Here is a 24,208-nt window from a genome sequence, read left to right on the forward strand (position 1 = left end):
AATTCTTTTTAATAATTCAGATTGATTCTTGCTGAAGATTTTACCACACAGCATTAAAAGCTGCATGAAAATAGTATTCAGTAATAAAGCATTTGCACACTAAATCCCACAAAACCCTTACCTTGGCGGTTTTTTCGTATTCGCTTTGCTTGAAGAATTTGTTTTTTGCACTCAGCAATTTTTTCATGTGCTCCAGCAATGCTACATTCTATATGAAAAGGTTTTTTTAAAGACAGTTGCAACAACATGTATAATCTTCATCCATTTTCAATTTTAAAATGTGTTTTTAAATTAAGTTCCATTGCTAATAAAATAGATGCTGGTGTTTAAAAAATAGCTACAACCCAAAGTACTGTAATCATATCAGAATACATTTTTGTAGCTAACATTTACTCTATTCTTTCTACTAACATTGTCATTGTTATTATTTTACCACTAACCAAAGAAAAATGCTAGTATATACGGTCTCCTTTAGACCATAAAAATTAAAATTTTACATGGACACATTAATTTAAGTTTCTTTACCTATTTCTTTGTAAATTTTTTCATAATTTTCCATTTCTCTGAGATTCATATCATATACAAGCAAAGTTTTGCCCATTGAAAATTCACATTGGGACAGTGTGCTCAGCATACGTTGGTACTGGCTATATCTAATGGAAAAGAGAGAAACAGAATAAAGATTTTTGTGAAATACCAAAGTTGAACTATTATATATTACAGTGCAGGCAGAACTATCAAGTTCTGAGAGAATCATGTGCTTTATTTAAAATAATGTAGGGGCGCCTGGGTGGCTCAGTTGGTTAGGCGGCTGCCTTCGGCTCAGGTCATGATCCCGGAGTCCCTGGATCGAGTCCCGCATCGGGCTCCCTGCTCGGCGGGGGGTCTGCTTCTCCCTCTGACCCTCCCCCCTCTCATGTGCTCTCTCTCATTCTCTCTCTCAAATAAATAAAATCTTTAAAAAAACAAATAAATAAATAAAATAATTTAGAGCATCTTTCTCTTATGTTTAATTTTTCCTAATGGGATGTACTTGGATTTATAAACTGCTTTAGTTACAAGTGCAAAGATGGGACTGCTGTTCTTATCAATATAAGCTTAATTCAAACAACTACTTGTTTGAATTTTGTTTAAAATACTTTTAAAAATGTTTTAATCAAGGGGCGCTTGGATGGCTCAGTTGGTTAAGCGTCTGCCTTCGGCTCAGGTCATGATCTCAGGGTCCTGGGATCCAGCCCCGTGTGGGGCTCTCTGCTCAGTGGTGAGTCTGCTCTCCCTCCCTCTCTCTCTCAAATAAATAAAATTAAAAAAAAAAAAGTCTTAAGATGGTTTTTTATCCTCACAACTTTATTTTCACAATTTTTTCACTCTTTACAATGATTTATTTGAAAAGCTAATTCAAATGAGCGAAATTTTTCTAAGGCAAAAAAAGTTATTAAATATATATAAAACCTTGCAATCTATAAAAGCTTTTTATGAGCTTATTAAAGAAAGAAAATTGGGGCACCTGGCTGGCTCAGTCGGTAGTGCAGGTGACTCTTGATCTCAGAGTCTTGAGTTCAAGCCCCACACTGGGCCTAGAGCTTACTTAAAAAAAGGGTTGCTGGAGGGGAGGGTGGTGGGGGATGGAGTAACTGGGTGATGGACATTGGAGAGGGTATGTGGTGTAATGACCACTGGGTATTATATAAATAAGACTGATGAATCACGGACCTGTACCCCTGAAACAAATAATATAGCTTATGTTAATTAATTGAATTTAAATTTTAAAAAAGAAAAAGTAATGCAATAAAGACTGACTCAAATATTTTATGTAAAAAAAATTTTTTTAAAGAAAAAGAAAATTTCATTTAGATATTTTGTCTAACTAAATGCTAAAAGTGACCAAATTAATGAGCCAGAATTTAATCCTTATTTCTTACCACTACACCTTCTGCACATTTTAATAAACATAAAGCAGGCCTCTGAAAGAAATAAGGGCCAGAAAAATCTACACTTGATTAACCCAGAGTTGCCTCCATAGGACATCTGAAGGTGAGTGAAAATCTGAAATACTGACAGGGGTGTTGTATACACGGTCTAAACTTTGATCAGGACATCGGTGTAGAAACAACAGTGAGATGAAATACCCCTCTTCCTGGGACCCGGAGTTGCACCATTTAATGAAACTTTTCACAAGCAGATTGATTCTCCGATCATCTCCAGCGCCGTCTCCATCAATTAGGAGACGCTTCCGTATGACTTCATCTGGAGAGAAGAAGAACAACGTGAATTAAAACGATGGTCTGGCTCTTGCCGACTTTCAGGGACAAATAACCAATATCACAACTTATTCATTCATCCAAAAGAAAACCATTGAGATGCAAATATACTTCAAGCCACTAAACTGTATACTTACAATGGTTAAGATGGCAAATTTCATGTTTTGTAGGCTTTACAACTTATGTATGTATTTTTATGTCAATATAAAGACAGTTATTTAGTGACTATTGTGTGCAGGCATTGTATTAGGGGTCAGGGTTATCAATGCGCTCACGGAACTAGAATTCTACTCCTGGGGTGCTGAGTAGAAATAGTTTTCAGGTATCACCAAGGAAATAAGCCCATAGTTTTTGGAGAACTTTGTTTTGGAAAAACCTGTTCAGACAGAAGGAAGGCTGAAGTGTTCCTATCTCTGACTAGTGTGAGGTAGTGGTGAAAGGCACAGAAAGAAAAGATTTGAAAGATGTAGTGGCAGATCGGGTGAAAAGAATGAGTGATGGGTCAGAGAACCGGGAATGGATTTATCAAAAAAAAAAAAAAAAAGCAAAGCGTAATTTAGTTCTTACACCTGTAATGTTTCTTTCCCCATGAAGACTTTTCTTTTCTTTTTTTAACAAGTCTGTCTCACTTTTGCTTCAAGGGAAAGAAAAGGAAAATGAAATCAAAGAGTAATGATGAGTAATAAGTGGGGCTCCAATTTGCCTGCCTGGCCGTGCTCTTGCTGGACAATAATGCTGGATCATAACAAGAGAAAGGCAGATTGAAACCCAATAAAACATAATTTTTTAAACAGATTTATTTATTTGAGAGAGAGAGAGCTCATGCGCATGGGGGAAAGGAGAGAATCCCTAAGCAGACTCTCCACTGAGCAGCGAGCCCGAACAAGGGCTGGATCCCATGATCCACGAGATCATGACCTGAGCCAAAATCAAGAGTCCGAGACTTAACCCACTGAGCCACCCAGGTACCCCAAACATAATTTTCATATCAGATTGGCAAAGATCAAAATACCCAATAGAAAGTGTTGGCAAGGATACTGAGAAATTGCACTTACATACACTGATGGAATGTAGACTGGTACGCTCTTTCTGGGACAAATGGGCTATCACAAACAAGATTTCAAATGCATGTATCTTTTTGACCCCAGAACTCCAATTCTAGGAATTCATCCCATAGATACCATGTGCATCCATCCACAAAGATAAATGTAAAGAGATGTTCTTAGTGCTGTTTGTAGTAGAAAGACTGCAAACCTAAACATTACCAGTAAGAGACTGGCTAGATTATGAAACCTTCATCTAATATAATATGATGCAGCCAATAGTGTGTATGTATATACCAATGGTAAGAAATCTTTGGTACAGGAAGTGAAATGAAAACAAAACAGGTGCAAAGAAGCACAGAGTTTGCAGTCATTTGTGTAGAAAAGGGGGAGGCTTTGTGTATGTCTGTGTGTGTGCATTTATGTATGTATGTATTCAGAGACAATCTTTGGAAAGAGCACAAGAAACTGGTAATAGTGGTTTCTTCTGGTGAGCGGGACTACAGAGGGGACGAGAAAAAATTTAATTTTCTATATCATTTCACATAATTGTTTGTTTTTCACCATGTTCGTACATTATTTTTTAAAAATAAATTTTAAAGTGTGGATTAATTCCTGGAGAGCCTGCACAATGAATCAATGGCAAAATCTTTAAACAACAGTTCCTGTGTGTAGGCAGAAGTATTTTTGAGCGCAGGTGCAGCGGAGATAAAGTTTGGAAGGCAGGTGGCTGCAGTTTTAAAATCTGTTCTGTGACAACATCGGATAAACATTTTTAGAATTGGGTTTTGTTCTCAGAGGCATGGCTTTGACAGGCAGCTCAAGTTATCAATTCATCAGGTATTTTAATTTTACACTGTAAAATACAACCTAATGCTTTCAATTTTTGACCACCAACACTATTATTTGAAGAACCTGAGACAAAACAGTCCTCAAAGAGATTAAAATGCAGAAAATGAACTGATTTTATTTTTTATTACAAACATGCTTTAACTTTGTTAAAAGTAAACATCCGGCAGGTGAGCAGTCTGATGTTTGATGCTGTTCAATTCCTTTCCTTTCTTTTTGTTCAATTTCTTGTTTTCTTATCTCTGCTCTTCCAACCCCCAACAAACCCCATCTTCCTCCCAGATACCTGGTCATTCTACTTTATTGAGGACCAGCCATAATAGGGAATAGAAAATTGGGAAATGAGTACCCTAATGGGGAAACTATTACCACAGCTCGTTTTTCAAGAGATTTTTAGAGTTTGGTGACTAACTAAAAATGGTTCAAGCACATTTTGTGATTATTCCAGCTGTAGAGTTAAGATCTGTGTACTTTTATATATGCAATATCCCAATTATAAAAGTTTTTGAAAAATGTTTAGAACACTGTACAGGCCAAATAAACTTGGGGAAAAGGTTCATGAGGGCCAGTCCCGTGTCTTATTCATTCTGTTTACTCCCCAAACTCTCACACTGTGTCTTTACACTTCTCATGTGCAATAAATATTTTTAAATTGGATTTGTGGTGCCTGCCTGGGACCATCTGCCCTCCAAAGAGTTTTGTCTCAATAAAATACTAACAAGGACCAGCAGGCAACCATCTTATTTTCAGGTCCAAAGCAGAGATTTCTCTTCTTGTACGAAAGACATGAATACTTGATCAATGAGCAGATGTGTCCATAGGGTACCAGAGTAGTTCTGAGGATGTGAGATAAAGACCTGAGCTCTTTTGCTCTAGGTGGAGAAATAACGTGCATATGAACACACAAGCAGAGAAGACTGAGATTGTTAAATGAATGACACGGACATGTACCAGAAGATATTAGGAGGACAGCTTCCTTTGGCTTGGGGTAAGAGGGGGAAATGGAATTTGGGCTGCTCTTTTCATACTTAAAAATCATCAGTCACTGGGGCGCCTAGGTGGCTCAGTCAGTTAAGTGTCCGAATCTTGGTTTTTTGCTCAGGTCATGATCTCAGGGTCCTGTGATCAAGCCCCACATCAGGCTCCACACTCAGCACAGAGTCTGCTTATCTCTCTCTGCTCCCCACTCTGTCTGAGTTCTAAATAAATAAACAAAATCTTTGGGGCGCCTGGGTGGCTCAGTCAGTTAAGCGTCTGCCTTTGGCTCAGGTCATGATCCCAGGGTTCTGGGACTGAACCTCACATCAGGCTCCCTGCTCAGTGGGGAGTCTGCTTCTCCTTCTCCCCCTGCCTGCTTGTGCTCTCTTTCTCTCTTGCTCACTTTTTTTTTTTTAAGATTTTATTTATTTATGTGACAGAGAGAGACACAGTGAGAGAGTGAACACAAGCAGGGGGAGTGGGAGAGGGAGAAGCGGGCTTCCCGCGGAGCTGGGAGCCTGACGCGGGGCTCGATCCCAGGACCCTGGGATCATGACCTGAGCTGAAGGCAGACGCTTAATGACTGAGCCACCCAGGCGCCCCTCTTGCTCACTCTCTAATAAAAATAAAATACATAAAGAAAATCTTTTAAAAAATCATCAATCAACAAAGCTAAAAGGTATTTTAACAATATTTACCTACACCTCAAATAACATATACCCTTTGGCCCAACAACCCTAGATAAACTTATACGTATGCAAAATGACTATGTCCATCAACAGGGGGCTAGATAAATTTTGGTACAAGAATATAATGGAATACTATGAAGCCATAAAAAAAAAAAACCCCAAAGAATGAGGAAATGTCTGTGTGCTGATACAGAGAGATCACAAGATAACTTGATAAGAGAGCAAAGTGAGGAACAGTATGTATGGCATGTTTTCTTTCACACATAAAGGGGGGAGAAATTAGAATATATGCTTATATTCATACAAATACCCTGGAATGATATACAACTAATATGAGGGGTTACCAAGGGAGAGGGGCAGTGTAAGTGGGATAGAGAACAGGCTGGAAGATGGGGAAATATCTTTTTACATTATTTGATTTTTGAACCATATGAGCCCTCAAAATCTGTTAGCTGTTGTTTGAAAAAGAAAGCTATGATTATTAAGGTGATGGTATCACAGGTGTTTACATATGTCCAGATGCATCAAACTGTACACATAAAATACTCAGTTCTTTGTATAAAATTATCCCTCAATAAAGCCACTCTAAAAAAAAAGAGGGGTGCATGCTGGCTCAGTAGATAGAGCATGCAACTCTTGATCTTGGGTTGTGAGTTAGAGCCCCACGCTGGATGTAGAGATTACTTAAAAAAGTAAAATCTTTGGGGCACCTGGGTGGTGCAGTCAGTTGAGCAACCGAATCTTGATTTTGGCTCAGGTTGTGATCTCAGGGTTGTGAGATCAAGCCCTACGTGGGGCTCTGTGCTCATCGTGGAGTCTACTTAAGACTCTCTCTCCCTTTGCTACCCCCTGCCAAGTAAATAAATCTTAAAAAAAAAAAAATCTTTAAATAAATAAATATTTAAAAAGGGAAAAAAAAATTTAAAAGCAAGCTAAAGTCCCTTCCCTGTCCCCACCCCAGACAGGGAGAAAGCTGTGAGCTCCAACAGAGGTGGGGAATGAAAGGCTAGAACACATATGTGCATATGAGAACATTAAGGAGGCTGGACAAATCTTGGGACCCAAGTACAGAAAGACAGAGGTCAGAATGTGGGAGTCTGCATTAGTGAATGTCATACCTGTGGACTTGGACTTTGCTGGCAGGCAATTGGGAGTTGCTAAAGATTCAGGAGCAGGACTTTCTAGAAGGATTAAGCTGAGAGCAGTGTACAAAATGGACTGCAGCTGGGAAAAGCCCAAAGGCAGGGAAGCTATTAGGAGGCTCCCAAAAAAACATGCAGTAGAAGCTAAAATGGCATGAAAATTAGAGATTAGAATCACAGGTCCTGGGGCAGGTCATGACTGAGCAGAGGCTTGGCTAGGAAAAGGCAGGGACCAATGCCTAGGTGCCATGTATAGGAGTGTGGCAGTCCAATTCTGGTAACACCATGGATTTCCTGTCCCCCCAGGTCAGCCCTATCCCTCTTCCTTCTAAGGGCATTTCTTCACAGCCAAACCCCTGGGCCAAAGTAAAAAACTGGGGCCAACGTTCTGGTTAGTCCACAGAGGTTTTACTTTGTGTGTGTGTGGGACCAAGTTTCACTTCACTTGTAAAATGGGAATAAAAGTTCATCTGTAAAATGGGAATAACATATCCACTTGGAAGGAAGGCTGTGAAAACTTATAGAAATGAAATTATACAAAGGAGCACAATGCCTTTTCATGGTGGGAAAGAAAAAAAAGTTACCCATATCTTTATGTTAAATTTAATCCACAACTTGTATCATCCTAAAAAATGTTAAAAAGTGAGTGAACACTGTGAAAGGTGTATCTATCTAGATATATCTGTATCTATAGACACATCTGTGTAACCATGTAGATATATATAATGCACTTAGGCATTCAGAGTTTTGCCTAGTTATGATTTCTCCCAATTTTGCTTCTGTCTCAAGCTTCATATCATAAGGTCACAGTATCTCTAGCTTAAACTGCAGACACAGTTGTTGCCTAGAAAATTCTCTGGGAATAAAAATCCCTGAAATAACATAAATAAAAATACAGAGCACTGCTCCAACAGCAACAAAGTAAAACAAAAGGGAAAGACGCCAGTTTGAAGACAGCTTATTCTTTTTTTTTTTTAAAGATTTTATTTATTTGACAGAGAGAGTGAGAGAGGGAACACAAGCAGGGGGAGTGGGAGAGGGAGAAGCAGGCTTCCCGCATAGGAGGGAGCCTGATGCAGGGCTCAATCCAAGGACCCTGGGATCATGACCTGAGCTGAAGGCAGACACTTAACAACTGAGCCACCCTGGCGCCCCAAACAGCCTATTCTTTTTAAATGTAGATGGGATGCTGATGGTTCCTAACACAGATGACATGAGTATTAGTATTCTTATTTTTTATTTTTTTAAAAATATTATTTATTTATTTATTTGACAGAGAGATAGAGAGCACAAGTAGGCAGAGTGGCAGGCAGAGGGAAAGGGAGAAGCAGGCTCCCCGTTGAGCAGGTAGCCCGATGCAGGGCTCCATCCCAGGACCCTGGGATCACGACCCGAGCCGAAGGCAGACGCTTAATGACTGAGCCACCCAGGCGCCCCATGAGTATTAGTATTTTTTTTTTTAAAGATTTTTTTTTTTATTCATTTATTTGAGAGAGAGAATGAGATAGAGAGAGCATGAGAGGGGGGAGGGTCAGAGGGAGAAGCAGACTCCCCGCCGAGCAGGGAGCCCGATGCGGGACTCGATCCCGGGACTCCGGGATCATGACCTGAGCCGAAGGCAGTCGCTTAACCAACTGAGCCACTCAGGCGCCGGAGTATTAGTATTTTTAATGGTACCTCATCAATTAGCATTAGACTGAACACACCTAAAACATGCTTTGTTTACTATATACATTGACTTCATAAATTACCATCATGCTTGAAACTATAAGCAACTTAAATGATAATATTATTAATTCTGGCAGACCTTGGCCTACCCTTTATAAAAACAGTTAAGATGGCTTAGAAACTATTCTAATGATGTTATCAATATCATTCCTTAGTTGTCATGATTGCTTTCTCTACTGACAATGTAGATCAATGCCATCTGGAAAAGCTTTTAAAGATTTTATTTATTTGTCAGAGAGAGAGAGGGAGAGAAAGCACAAGCAGAGGGAGAAGCAGGCTCCCCGCTGAGCAGGGAGCCCATGCAGAACTCAATCCCAGGACCCTGGGACCATGACCTGAGCCAAAGGCAGACACTTAACCAACTGAGCCACCCAGGCATCCCTGGAAAAGCTTTTAACCCCAAATATCTAACATCTGCCCCGAGACTGGCGCTTTCCCACCTGATTCTGGCTTGTAGGAAGATTTCCTACTGGATTCAGTTATACGTTGTGCTGTAATTATACCTACAAAACGCCTGCCATTCAGAATCACTTTAAAATCAGTTATGACACATATATGCTGATAAGCAAACATCTACTCATCAATTTGGGATACATTTTAGACCCCTCTTTGTCTTATATGCTGACCTATACCTGGGAAAAACTATGTCATTACTTAAGACACTAAGCCTCAAAAAGTCCTTTCAAGGGGTTACATGTTTAATATCCCATTTTCCATAAACAGAGAGGCAGAAGAAATGACTGCTTTATAGCCACTAGACCAACTCTCCTTCTCCAAGCCTCTGGTCAGAGGACACTGCCATTTTAACTGCGTTCTCATTTTACCACAGAAAGGACAATCTCTCATAAACCCAGACTTTCAAAACCCATCATGGTTATTCCCTCACAGTAGCTATTAAAACAAAACAAGTTTTCAGAACATCTTGGAGCAAGTGTTCAAAATAGGAAAAAGGAAAACAATTTGGAAGATAATGGTGGGCCAACTTTCAAGACATTTCTTTACGGATGGGTCAAGGCTTGACAACCAGTAGCAAGAGTGTCACCATTAATGTAACTTCCTCCTAGGGCTAATCTACCCTCAGGTGTGCCTCTCTAAACTGCTAGACCTCACAGCACGGCAATGTCACCTGCTTTTAGGAAAGAGCAATCCTCGGACCTACCAGTGAAGATTAGCATTTCCTTTCTAAAAGCACTTTAGCAAGGAATTCTGTTAGCATGGAAATGCACCATTGTTTTTTTCTTGGTGTTCCTAAACACTCTGGATCCAAACTGAAAACCATGGGAAGGGACAACAATTTATTTAACACTTTGAGACATGGTGAATAATAGTGGTGAGCATAGCTGCCTTCTAAAATTAAAAATAAATACATTCTTTGACCTGTCTTCTAGAAGTTATTCCCACAGGTGTGTGAAGACATCTACACAAATATCTCCATTGGAATACTACTTGTAAGAGTAAAAAGCTGAAAATAACTAAATGCTTAAATGTCTAGTAGAGAATTAATATTTTTAAAGATTGTATTTATCTGAGAGAGAGAGAGTGCCCACGAGTCAGTGTGTGCACAAGGGGGGGAGGGGCAGAAGGAGAGGGATAAGCTGACTCCCCACTGAGCAGGGAGCCTGATGTGGGGCTCAATCCCAGGACCCTAAGATCATGACCTGACCCAAAGGCAGATGCTTAACCAAGTGAGCCACCCAGGTACCCCGATAATTAACTTTAAAAATACAATAGAATACTACACATTAATACAAAAGAATGAGGTAGAAAGAGCTCCAAGATATGATTACAGAAATAAAACACAGAAGAGTGTGTAAATGTTTGCATAAACTTGTAAAGTATATACACAATGCTTGCAATCGGCTAAGTATGTGTTTTTTTACATATAAATACACTTAATCTACACAATAGCCCTATAAAGTAGATATTACTACCCCTATTTTACCAGTGAAGGAACTGAGAGTTAGCTGCTCAAATTAAATGTCACCAGAAATATGGAGCAGAGCTTTGACTCAAGCTCACAAGTTTGGCACCAGGGAAGGTGCTTTTTACCCTTTATAAAGGCACTTAAAAATCATTCTGAAAAGGTACAACAAAAACCAATTTATAGCGACTACCTCCGGGAGGAGAGACTAGCCATGGAAGGTCAAGAGGGGAGGTTTTCACTGACAAGTGCGTTTTTTTCTTGAATTGTTTGACATGCATTACTTTTCTTTTTAAAAATACTAATAGTGGTTATCTGGAGAGTGAGCTTATTGGTCATTTTGAGGTACTTCACTTCTTCTGCACTATAAGTTCTATTCAATGTTCTTTAATAAATCTATGATGTGTTAACAAGAAACAAGAAAACTGGCTTGACTTGACCTACAAGAGGAGAGACTAGGGCCATGTAAAACCAGTGAGCATGCAGATTCCTTTTAGATTTATCATTGGACCGCCACTGCTCATGGGTTATTAAGCTGAATTACTATGTCTCATTGTTTTAGGTTAGTTAAAATAACACGTAGCCCCTCCTTTCAAGAAGCTTAAAATCACTAAAACAGTTTTGAAGGCCAACAACATCAAGAAGTTACAAAGAGGCAGTGGAAGGAACAGTAAATAAGATGGTTTGCTTTCTCCATGTAAATATTGATCTCTTGTGAGATACTTAGGGCTAGTCTAAATACATGCTAATGTCAATTACTTAAACCAAAATTCAATCAAAAAATTTTTTTAGAAAGCAAAAAAAAAATAGTGTTGAGGTCCTTTTGTTTTTCTCTAGATTTACTTAAGTGTTTAGAGTGTGGTGCTAATAAAGTCAAGGTTGAAACTTCAATTTTGCTTTGAAATACTATTATCTGGGCTAAAGAAACAGTATTTAATAGTTGCACTACATCAGTAACCCCCGTGCTGGCATCACAGCCGAGGGAACAAAGTGGTCAAATCCACTGGCACTAGTGGGAAAAAAAAAAAAAAAAGGCCAAACAAACTCCGTGACCACAAATGTCCAATTGACACTGGACCAGCAACTGAAATAGGAATCACAGAAGCAGCAGGCCCTTATACAGCATTTATACACTCCTATTTGAGGACCATACATCTTGTTTGTTCCTTTCACTGTGGAGAGTGTCCTGGTTTGGACAAGAGATTAAACAGTCAATTTCAAAGTGCTTTACCTGTATTATCACACTTCACCACCCTTGAAGAAACCCTATAAAGTGTGTATTATTATCTTCTTTTTACAGATGAGTAGTGTCCTCTGCCACAGGAAAATATACACAATCACATTATTAGAAAGTCATAGCACGGTTCCATTATTCTGTCATATTGTTCATAGGCATATTAAAAGCCATTATTTTAAGCTTTAACAAGCATATATCTAAGCATTATACTTTCTCATTAAAAAACAAAAACATATATACAATAGAGTATTACTCAGCCATAAAAAAGGAGATCTTAGTCATTTGCAAAACCACGGATGGACCATGAGGGTATAATGCTAAATGAAACAAGTCAGACAGGGAAAAACAAATACCATATGATTTCACTTATATGTGGCATCTAAAAAAACAAATGAACAAACAATACCAAAAAAAAAACCAGACAGAGAACAGATTAGTGGTTATTAGAGGGACCGGGTTATTGCAGGGTAGGCGAAATGAGGGAAGTGGGTCAACTGTATGGTGATGGATGACAACTAGGCTTATCATGACAATCACTTTGTAGTGCATACGGATATCAAATTATGTTGTACACCTGAAACTGATGTTATATACTTTTACCTCAATTAAAAAAAAAATACTGTCAAAACCAACAAGCTCTATTCAATGGAATGTACAGCCACACCCTGCTCCCTGCCACCTCCTTCTCACCTCCCATCTGTGCTCTGGCACATCGGTGTATGTACCTAGTGTTCTCTGCACGGCAAAAAGTGCTTCCGGGAGGCTCAGTCGGTTAAGCGCCTAACTCCTGATTTTGGCTCAGGTCATGATCTTAGGGTCATGAGATTAAGCCCTGTGTTGGCTCGAGTTAGGCGTGGAGCCTGCTTAAGATTCTTTCTCTTTCTCTCTCTCTCTCTCTCAAAAAAAGTGCTTCTGAAATGATTTCTGTCAGGGTACTAACACTGTTTAACACCCTTTAAATTAACACATACAAAATACAAACTGTGAACATAGTTTAAGTTAACAGTGACAACATCTAAACTGTTTTCAGGGGCACTTGGGTTGCTCAGATGGTTAAGCATCTGCCTTCGGCTCAGGTCATGAGCTCCAGGTCCTGGGATCGAGCCCTGCATCGGGCTCCCAACTCCGTGGGGAGTCTGCTTCTCCCTCTCCCCCTGCTGTGCTCTCTCTCTCAAATGAATACGTAGAATCTTAAAAACAAAACAAAACCAAAAACTTTTTTAGTCAGTCAAAATGCTGGGGTCGCAACAGGGGAGGAGAGAGACCGGCTTTGCCAAGAACTAGCTATGTGACGGTAAGTCACTCACTTCCTAGGACCTCTATTTTGCCATCTATAAAATGGTACTGTTGGTGATAATATCTATAGTTCAGTATCCATAGTTAAAAATATCATGTCTCTCTCCTCCCCTCTGAGGAGGGCAGTTCCTCAAATTAGCCAGTGTCCTTGTACAGGGTGCAGGGAATAAAGCACTTCTCCTCTAAGAGCTCCCAGTCCGAATGGATAGGCAAACTTGTATGGAAGGATTACATGAGGGCACAGCATCTTGCCAGGCACCTCAAATTTGTAAGAGGGCATTAGCTGTCCTTTAAACTCCAGAGATAGGTATTGGTACTTCTCCAAGAACTTTTCAGGATGAGCTATTCAGGCCACTCCTGTCTTCTTTGCTGCCATCATCCTAATCCAAACCCACCCTGACTCTTGGAATACTTCTCGCTGGCCTCCCTGCTTCCATTCTTGCCTTCCTAGAATCCATTCTCTACACAGCAACCCAGAATGATCAAAAAGCGTGGGATCACTAATTTTTCTGCTTAAAATCCTCCAATCATATCTAAGTACCCAGAGAAGACAATCCAATCTCCTTTCCGTGGCTTAGGTGGCTCTTGGCAAGCTCCTGTTTACTTCTCTGACCTCCTTTTGTATCTCCCCCCTCATGACCCACCTAGAGACCAACCCTTATCTTATTCTTTAAATTTATTCCTTATCTTCTCTGAAGGGCAGAGCTTATTTTTGCCTCAGGTCTTTGCACTAGTTATAACCTGTCCTGAATCCTTTCCTGGACTCCACAGGGTTGACGCCTTCAGGCCTTACTCTAAGGGTCACTTTTCAGAGAGGTCATATCTGACTGTTGGCAGCCCTCCCCCATTATGGTCTTTCATGTCCCATCCAGTTCATTCTCAGAACTTAAGTAATTTCAGAATTAATTATGTTCTTTCTCAGAAATTATCTTATTACTTATTTGATTGCACACTACTGCTTCTGTCCCCCAAGCAGAAGTTGGGTCTTCCGTGGTAGTTTACTGCTGTAGACAGCGCCTTGAATTGGGCCCGGAAGGTATGCAATACATTGTTGACCTATCATACCCACTACTCACTTCTGCTTGATTTTTACCAAAAGCGCAGTTGAGGAAAACCATGTTTACAGAGGACTGCCTGAAAAAGTTGTACTTCATCCATTCTTCTATGACCTAAGTATTCTTAAAACAAATTAGAAACACACACACACACACACCTTGCTCTGAATTGCAGAAGTATTGAGCAGCAGAAGTATTCAGTTAAACCACATGACCTATTGGCTTTAGGATGCCTTTCTAAATTGTGATTTAGCCTTCTTTGACCTAGTCAGGGATGTGCTAAGAAACAGTCCTATGATCATCGGTGCTGATAAGAGGTTAAGGATATGACACTAGCTTTTCTTTATGGGGACCCTAAAGATCAACTAGAGGTATCTAGTGTTTTAATCGGAAAGAGCTGTTTGTACTGTGTGTCTAAAGTTGCCTTCTCTCCTGTACACAAGAGCAGAGTGGACCAGGCCCTGGTATGAACTAGTGGAGAAACAACAGTCACTTCTGGCTGTCTTAATTAATGTACCACATTTTACCCACTGCACTCTGAGGATCAACCCACTTCTAACTTCCTCTTGTTTTCCTTCCTCTCAATGCTCTTTTTGCCCTGTTTTCTCATGCATTTATATTTTATGTTTTCACATTATGGTGAACTGCCTTAAATATTTTCTAGAATATGTCATTTAAGTGAAATAAGTATTAAGGGCTACAACAGTAATATGCACAAAATAATAGTTAATAGGTGAAAGATCAACTGGTTCTGGAAAAGAGATGAATATTTGAGGTGGGTCTTGAATAAAAGGCAGTCAATGGCAGAAAAGGGCAATCTGGGGCACCTGGGTGGCTCAGTCGTTAAGCGTCTGCCTTCAGCTCAGGTCATGATCCCAGGGTTCTGGGATCGAGCCCCGCATTGGGCTCCCTGCTCAGCAGGAAGCCTGCTTCTCCCTCTCCCACTCCCCCTGCTTGTGTTCCCGGGATCTCTCGCTGTGTCTCTCTCTGTCAAATAAATAAATAAAATCTTTAAAAAAAAAAAAAAAGGGCAATCTGCAAATACAGAGATGAAGAAGACACAGTCCTAATCAAAGAAAAATGGAGAGACGAGTAAACCAATTCTTACATTTCATAGTATTTGCTGAACGTTACCATATGTCGGACTCAGTGCAAACCACTATAACTTTTATTACATTTAAACCTCTAAACAACCCTATGAGATAGACTTTATTATTATCCCCATTTATAAAGAATGAAACAGAGGCTCAAAGAGGTTAATTAACCTGCACAAGATCAGACAGCTTGTAAGGGGCAGAGTGGGTACTCCTGTGGCCTCTAACATCCACTCAAGTCCTGACATCTTACCTCCTTCTCTGTATTCCCTCTTTGTCTGAGCTCCCAATACTCTCGCTAGGACTAATGCAGCCGTGGCTGAATGCACAGTAGTGAGGAATAAGAATTCTGGAGCCATTCTCCAGATTTTGAGCTCAGGCTCTATACCTTACTAACTGCACAGACTTGGGCAAGTTGCTTAACCTCCTCGTGTCCCAGTTTCATTTGTAAAGTGGAGTTAATAATTAGAACATTCCTTGACACATGATGAATTCTATATGTTAGAAAGCACATAACTCCTCTCTTCTCTTCCCCTCATCATTCTTCACATAGTGCATACAGCATGGTGGTGTTTTTTTGTTTGTTTGTTTGTTTGTTTTGTTTTAATGCAATTCTGATCACACAGCACCAATGTTAACTACTGATTCCCATTGCCCTCAGAAATCTCTGGCTATAACTTTTTAAATTCTAGCCAATATTTATCATATTTTGAGTTTTTCCAACACTTTGGGGCCTTTGCACAAGTGGGTCCCCCCACTTGGAACACCAGTCCCACTACAACTATTTATTCTTCAAAAACGGAATTAACAGTAACTGTCTTAGGGAAGCTGTTCTTTGAGAATGGATAAGCAATCTTTGCTACATGCTCCCACAGTTCCTACCCTTGTACTTCCCCTGCGGTAACATTTGCCACCCTTAAAACTAATTATCCAAGGTGTCTTTCCACCAGACTGCAACCTAAGAGGGGGGGAAAAGGTCTTGCCTGTTGGTTCTGGACTGTAATCCCAAGACCTAGCCTAGATAGGATAAATAAAACTGAAATGAAGCAAAGCTAGAATTTCCCATGAAGGTCCTGGACCCTCCCACTTCACTGGAGCCTCCCACTTCACTAGTGTTATCACAAATTTAGGCCTATTACTCTTCTTCCCATTGCAGGCCCTTTAATGTGGAGATCCTGCCTACCCCCAACTTTTCAGAAGTGGCCTCTCCACAGGCATCTTACCCTTACTGGTCACTCTCTCTTCAAATCACACAGCACCCCCAGACATCCCCTTCCCAGATGTTAAAGAACTTCCTTCCTCCTTAACTGAAAACCTTCTTAGGTTCTCCCTCCAGTTGCCCATCATGCCTGTCCACCTTTCCCAAGGTGGCACCCTATTTTATTTCTGCTCTCAGTCCATAGATCACCCCCTGGGTCTCTGCACACGTGGGTCCACCTTCCATAAACTATCCTCACAACTTTCCACAAACCCCTTATCTGCCTGCCGACCCTCCTCCCATTCCTGCCCGACAAACCACCGTCCCCAACACAAATACACAGACAAATCTTTTATTGCCTTGATCTACCCCAGGTGGCCTCATCCCTACACTGGCTCCTCCTAAATCCCCCATGCACACTCTCTGATTGCCCTCCAGATACCCCGTCCACATCTATTCCTTTTATATATTATCTCTGTCTCTCCCTCCCTACCTCCAGTCCGGGGCTGGTTCTCAGGCCTCATTGTGATCCACACCACTGTCTTGGGGGCCCTTCCCAACCTGTCCAGAAGGTTCCTCCGGGTGTCACCCTCTGTACGCCGACACCCTTAGTACTCGCGTCTTGGAACCTCTCCCTCCGTTCGGGCTTGGCCCCAAACTTCCACCCCATCCCTAAAGTCCTCACACCCTCGAGCCCACCACAGGCCCTCCGGCCCCCGGCGGCAGGGTCCCCACCACTTCCTCCCCTTCGCCACTCCTCGGACCCCATATTCTCACCAAGTGCTCCCTCACCACATCCGCCGATGGCCTGGACCCCCTGCCGGTACCACCCGCCCACGCACCGCTGCCACCATTCCCGGGCCCCCACGTGTGCTCCCAGCCCCCCGGCCATCCTCCCAACACACCCTCCGCAGGCCCAGCGCGGCCTCCGAAGAGCGGGCCGGGAGTCCAAGGGGCTCCGAGGGCGACCAAGGGTCCGGGGAGAGGCCCGAAGGACCCGGGGGAAGCGTCGGGGAAAGGCCGGCTCTCCGAGGGGTCTGATCGCTGAGGCCGAGGGGCTCCCGGAAGCGGCCGGGGAGGCCGGGGGACTCGGGGGAAGCCGGGGCGGCCGAGGGGCTCGGGGAAGCAGGCCGGGGTGGCTGCGAGCGGGCCTCACCGTCAGTCACGGCTCCCATGGCGTGCGCGGCGGCGGCGGCGGCGGCGGCGGCGGCGCAAGCTGAGGCGGCGGTTGGCGGCGGCGGAGGTCAAACTCCCACAATGCAGCCGGGTAAACAGCCATGGAGGAGGAGGCGGCGGCGCCCGCGGCCGCCCGCTCCGACGCCTGAGCCGCGCCGCGCCGCCGCCGCCGCCGCCGCGGGATCCGCGCTCCCCGCGCTCCCCGCGCTCCCCGCACTGCCCGGGGGCGGCCGCGGCCGGCGCGTGTGGGGGCGAGGCCAGCGGGCGGCGGCGGCCCTGGCTGCAGCCCCGGCCCCCGCCGCCCCCCCTGCTGCCCCCGCCCGGCCCACGCCCAGAGGCCGCCCCGGAGGCCGCCGCCAGCCGCCAGGTGAGCTCGCTCGGCCGCCGCCGGGGCTGCGGGGGCTGCGGGCCGCCCGACTCCGGGCCCCCGCGCCTTCCCGGGAAAGGGGACCGCCGACCCCGCCGCGGCATCCCGGCTGCCGCAGCTGGGGGTGGGCTCGTTCCTCGGGGGGGTGGGGGGGCGGTAGGGGAGGGCGGCGGGGACGCCCGGACCCGGTTGGCCCGGGAGGCGCTCAGGACTAGGAGCACTGAGGGGGCGCGGCGCGAGGGTCCCTGCGAAGTTGGCGCCCACGCGCACCCGGGCGGGTCTCGAACGCGGGCACTTGCTCCCGGCGCGGTCGGCGAGCCGCGAAGGCCCCGGGTTCCCTTGGGGCCGCCCCCTTCCCTCCCGGGCTCTGGCGGGTGCTCGGCGAGGGGGAAAGAGAAACTTGGAGACCTCCCGGAGGAGTTGTCGGAGCGACCCGGGAGCGCTGTGCCCACCGACCCCCCGGGGCGCCGGGAGCCCGTCGGTGATCTGGATGGGGTGCTTTATTTATTTTTCTCTTTGATTTTGAAAAAAATGGCTATGTGATTGTCCCCATCTTAAGGGGAAGTTGAAAGTGAAGTGGGGGGTGGGGTGGGGTTGGTGCTCAAGGAGTAACGTCGCCTTGTGTGTAGAGTTAACACATTTCCGGAGTACAGTGTAGATCATATTGGCATCTTTTCCCAAAAGTCACTTTGATTCAACTTCGATGAGTTTCTCGTAAATGGCAACATTTAGGTGGTGAGAGGTGAGAGGAAACAACAAGTACCGCTGATTTGATCTCCAGTGGGATAGATTCAGTTAGCCATAAGGAGCGTGTCTGAGTTTTAACCCAGGTTTGGTAATTTGTTGAACATAAAGTTATTTTCCAGCTTTCCTGTCCCCCCCAAGTACCGTGCCTTTTCACATCCGGGCTGAAGCAGTTATGTGGGTTGGATTTGGTTGTTTCTGGTTCCTTGCGAAACTTGGGTTCATTCTCCTAGTTTTCTCTTAGATCTTTCAAAGAGGAAGAGTTGTAAATGCAAATGTATGGCAGTGAAATGTGTTTAAACTCTGGCTAGAGATCAGTATATTATATGTAAAATTTTATTCACATGTATGAAGTCAAAACTCCAATAATGTTCTTCAAGAATTAGCACCTTTGACTTTTGGCACAAAGGCAAAAAAACCCAAAAATTACTTCGAGTGAAGATTCTGAGGTATAATTTGACCTCCCCAAGGGTGTGAAGCCTCCCTTGGCCTTAAAATAATACTGGTGTAAACTCTGTGTGCATGGGCATCAGGCCCTGTTCATTTTCTTGGTTTTAGAAGGAAAGAAAATACTCTTAACAAACGGGAGACTTGCTTTAAATCTTAGGTACTACACACTGTAAATTGAAAGTGTCAATTGATTATCTATATATCCCAACTGCATTTTGGTGGGGATGGTTGCTGTTTAAAAGATAATTGTCAAATGGTGAAATGATGTTCTGTGTAAGCTACTTGTTACTTCATCTTATCATATAATAATTTTGAAACAGTATCTAGTGATAGTGATTTAAAATAATCTTTGGTGTTGTTTATAGCAGAGTATTACCACCCCTTGTAACTGTTAAATTTTCATGAGACATTCTATCTTGTATTCATAGATGGAGTCCTGGCCACACACTTTTATATATGTTCATTTTGTAACTTAAAAATGTGGACAGTGCTAGAGATTTTGTAAAGCAATGAGAACGAGAGATTTGAAAGACTTTAAAGTTTGAGATATACCTAAAAAATAAACATTTCTGAAAGTTCTTGATCCAAGTGGTTCAAAACACATCCAAATTTGAGTCTTTGTGAAAATTTTAAAAATCTGCTTGCGAACCACATAATTTAACTTGCAACTGCATTGACATAGATCTATGTGTTGAACATTTAAGAATTCTCTTAATTGACCTTTTTTCATATCATGTATAGTAAAAGGACATGTTTTAGTAAATTTTAGTAGTCTTTTTTCCATATAATTATATCTTAATGTGTCCATGAATGTTAAAATAGGAAGGATTCAAGCTCTAGACCGTACTAATGTTTCTTTCTTTTTTAGGGAAATCTTTGGGCAGAAAGAAGTAGTAGATTCTAAGCTATAACAAAACTGATTTGGGCTTTGAATTTATATGATCTTAGATTTGGTGATTTTACTCAAGTCATTAGATTGCTGATTTCTTGGAGAGTATGGGAGTCTAGTTATGGAAGTTTGTTTGTTTATTTAATATTAGCCTTCTGAAATTATAAAGGATGATGAGAGAGCTGGCTCTAAGGTCTTTTCCCCAGGCCTGTGAAATGATGTAGATATTTCTGCAGTATGTTTTTTATTTTTTTAATTTATTTTTATTTTTTTAAAGAATTTATTTATTTGACAGAGAGAGACACAGCGAGAGAGGGAACACAAGCAGGGGGAGTGGGAGAGGGAGAAGCAGGTTTCCCACAGAGCAGGGAGCGAGCCCGATGTGGGGCTCCATGCCGGGCTCAATCCCAGGATCCTGGGCTCATGACCTGAGCCGAAGGCAGATACTTAACGACTGAGCCACCCAGGCGCCCCTGCAGTATGTTTTTTTAGAGCAAAGGTTGTTCTGGTGTCTTTGGACTTTTAGGGGGTCCATGAATGGGCTTCAAGAGATTCCTGAACTCATGTAGTTGTGACCAAACCTTTTTGTGTGTATGTGTCTTTCTAGGGAGAAGGTCTGTGGTTGTGTTATAAAAGAGGTCCAGAGCCCCAAAATGTTAGAGTTGTATGTTTTTATTGAATAAAATGGGAGTTAGAATAATTCTTAAAAGGAAAAAAAGAAAATACAGATCTTTGTGCCCAGTACTTGCTGTTTAAACTTGTCTTTAGCCTAGACATGTGGTCTTAGAGGTGCAGAAACACTTATATTTTGTTGCCACAGCAAAGCATTGCCTGTTGGTTGATAAACCATACACACATATAAAGGGCTTGACATGCTAGTCCTGGGTGCATTGTGGCTGTTTTTAAATTTAAAAATTTAGAGCAGATAGATTGATGGTCAATAAGCAGAGATTTGATCTTGACAACCAGCCCTTGGAGCAAATGGTTCACCCGGCTCCACTCTCTTACTGCTCTCCAGCAAATCTGAAATGTGACTGGGAGGTAGTCATTCTAGAAAATCTGTTTTTGCCTTGCCCAAACAGCAGAGCATGATGGGAAAAAGTTTCTCATCAAAACAGACTCAAATTCAAATCTGGCTTCTTTCATTCACTGTACCTACTTAATCTACCTGACCCTCCAGTTCCTCATCTGGATAAAGCCTACGGCAGTAGAGATGTGAGGAGGCAGGAATGAAGTTTCCTGTGTAAAAAAACCTGTCAACCCCTCATTTGGCCCATGTTAAGGACTTGGCAGCTAGATGTGATAACCACTATTCAACACCAGAATGAACATGTATAAACACGGTACATGGTAATGATATATATTATTTCCCAAAGAATAATGAAAATATTAACAAATTGAAACATTTTTTAAAGATTAGGTTTTCAGAAATGAGTTAGGATTAAGTGGTCCTTACCTTGTAGATAACCGGGGCGGGGGCGGGGGGTAGTGCGGGGAAAGTTGAAGGAAGATGGTGGTGTGCTTGGTAAAGCTGAAGACATGGGTGCTGGGCAGAAAGTGACAGTAACCGCCTGCCAGCATCATAGCTGTCTCTTTGTGTAAGATTCCACTTAACTTTTGCTCTTCACTTGTAATTTAAATGAAAAATTTAAACTGAAAAACTGCACTTGTACTTTTTAGCCCATTGTCTCTGAAAGAGTTTGCTCACCTCCTCGTGTTGGGGACCCTCACAGGTACTCCAGGGGCTTCATTAATGGAAGCTGCACCTATAACTTTGTCTAGTTCTGGCATTTTTTAAAATGCCTCCACAGTTGGGTACCTGCATCGATTTTTCTCAACAGGGAAAAGAGTCTGGAAGAAATGAATTGTATTTTCCTATCTTTAAACATTGAAAGAAGAGAAGGTATTATGAGTAAGAAGAGAGATATGAATAAAGTACTTAAATGCTTATGGCTGTAAGTGCAAACTTGTTTCCACTGTTTCTGTGGTCTTTTCCTTTCATTTATTTGTGGTGAGCATTCATGCCCACTGCCTTTAAGTGGGGTAGTGGTATGAACACAAGCTCTGAGTGGTTGTGATGCCCATTTCCTAAGCTTTCTGGTTGTGCTCAGCTTGAGCTATCCAGCCTCTCTCAGTCTGGAGGAGGTGAGCATTAGATGAGATAATAAAAGCAAAAGGCTTTGCTCAGCCCTAGGCCCCTAGTAGAAATACTTAAAGGTGGTAGCCATCTTGAGGATGGTTTTATTCTTGTCTTGTGAAGGAAAAGCTAGTATGTTCTTTTGGAATATTACTATGCAAGCCTTTAGGGGTCATCCTACTTTGAACTCATAAAAGCCTTTCACATCTTTCTGGTTACCATGGGCAGCTACCCCAGCAGCTATAGGACCTATTAGACCTGTCTGCTGTTCTTGGCCGTGGGGTTGCATTCTCTGTTAGGCTGGCAGGTGATGCCTAAATCTTAGCTTTTTCAGGGGCCAAACCAACAAGCGTGCCCAGGTTTGGAGCCATGATCCATTCAAAACTACATGATTTCATGGCCTAGAACAGAAATCAGCAAACTTTCTGAAAGGACACCATAGTAAATATTTTCCAGTTTGTCAGTATCCCCTTCCCCACCCCCCATCTCTCTGTCACACCCGTGCAACTCTACCCATGTATTTAGAAAGCAGCCAGAGACATAAGCGAATGGCCATGGCTGTGTTCCACCAAAACTTTGTGGACACTGACATTTGAATTTTATATAATTTTTATGTGCCATGAAATAAGTTTTTATTTGTTTGAAACATTTAAAAATGTTAAAGTTCTTCTGGGCTCATGATGTGTACAGCCAGCAGGTGGATTTGACCCAGAGGCCATAGTTTGCTGACCTCTTGCCTAGAAGAATGTTAGACTCTTAAGTTCTATAGGTCTGTGGCATCACCAGGCTATACCACCCACCCCCACCCCCACCACTGCATACACACTGGTTTGCCTCCTCAAGTATTCCGTGCTTTTGGTATGGCAGCATTATCTAAGACCCCTGTCTTCCTCCATTAGGATGAAACTCCATCAGGTTAGTTTTTCTTAGTTATAGTATGTGGCCTTCCCTTCTTAGCACATGTATCGTTATATCACCAGGAAGTTTTATTTATTGCTAAAAATGTTCTCACCTTGCCCAGTTTTCCATAAAGCTTGATGTTTGAACCCTGTCCTGTGTGATGGTTTTGAAAGGAATATATGCCTTTGGAGCTGTCTCATGCTTCAAGTTCCTCTTGTCCCCTTTTCCTAGAAAGGACATAACTGATACTAGGCCCTCAGGCTGCTAACTAGACACTCTTACCTTAAGGAAATCTGTATTTGGACTCCCCCACTCTCTTTCTGCATGATGTTTGGTGAAATAAAGCACACAAAGATTCCTCTTGTGCTCTAACCCCTGGAGATTAAGCTCCAGGATTGATGTGTGCAGAGCATGTAGATGTCTATGTCTGTGTGTAATTTCATCCGGCCATCACTGAAGGCTGAGGGCTGCTGCTTTTAGTTTCACCTTTTCTCTCTCTCCTCTCTGGACCCTTCTCTCTTGGTCATTGTAAGGGATGCAGATTTGGTGACCTGGTAATTGCTGTAACTGATTGGTTTATTTTTTGCCTCCCTTCCTGCCTTTTAACATTCTCTACTAATCTGCTTGTTTTGCAGCAAGTGTGTTCTTTTTGGAGTATAACTTTTCAAAACAATATTATGCTGAAGTTAATTGGGTATTTTAGAATCTTCCCCCTTCCAATTGTAAACGTAATGTAGTATCAGAGTTATGCATCAGTATTTTAGATATTTATTTATTATTATTTTTTAAAGATTTTTATTTTTGACAGAGAGGGCACAAGCAGGGGAAGCAGCAGGCAGAGGGAGAGGAAGAAGCAGGCTTCCCACAGAGCAGGGAGCCCAATGCAGGGCTCGATCCCAGGACCCTGGGATCATGACCTGAGAGCCAAAGGCAGATGCTTAACCGTCTGAGCCACCCAGGCGCCCCAGTATTTTAGATATTTAGAGATAAGATGCAGTTTTTAGATGGAACTGGATGGTATTATGTTGAGCGAAGTAAGTCAAACAGAGAAAGA

At 42.5% G+C, this 24,208-nt stretch overlaps 2 protein-coding genes across 5 annotated transcripts in view; one reads left to right on the forward strand and one right to left on the reverse strand.

The window, feature by feature from the left end:
* THOC7 (THO complex subunit 7) overlaps positions 1-24,208 on the reverse strand; it is a 331,341-nt gene that overhangs the window by 4,831 nt on the left and 302,302 nt on the right. Inside the window, exons 1-4 of one of the 3 annotated variants that reach the window (XM_006734458.3) lie at positions 17,648-17,807; positions 2,130-2,247; positions 526-653; positions 122-208 (exon numbers count right to left, since the gene is read on the reverse strand). In XM_006734458.3, the coding sequence (XP_006734521.1) occupies positions 122-208; positions 526-653; positions 2,130-2,247; positions 17,648-17,666 (352 nt within the window). In that variant the 5' untranslated portion in view covers positions 17,667-17,807. Of the gene's footprint in view, positions 1-121; positions 209-525; positions 654-2,059; positions 2,248-17,647; positions 17,808-24,208 lie in introns of those variants that run through there. The other 2 variants (XM_031029379.2, XM_081801481.1) reach the window with 2 other exon arrangements.
* ATXN7 (ataxin 7) overlaps positions 17,894-24,208 on the forward strand; it is a 138,864-nt gene continuing 132,549 nt past the window's right edge. The window contains exon 1 of one of the 2 annotated variants that reach the window (XM_081801417.1): positions 17,894-18,034. The gene's annotated coding sequence lies outside the window, so the exon portion shown is untranslated. Of the gene's footprint in view, positions 18,035-18,215; positions 18,530-24,208 lie in introns of those variants that run through there. The other variant, XM_081801426.1, reaches the window with a different exon arrangement.

The sequence above is a fragment of the Leptonychotes weddellii genome, chromosome 1 (assembly GCF_054177405.1).
Source record: "Leptonychotes weddellii isolate Sample4059 chromosome 1, ASM5417740v2, whole genome shotgun sequence".
NCBI lineage: Eukaryota > Metazoa > Chordata > Mammalia > Carnivora > Phocidae > Leptonychotes > Leptonychotes weddellii.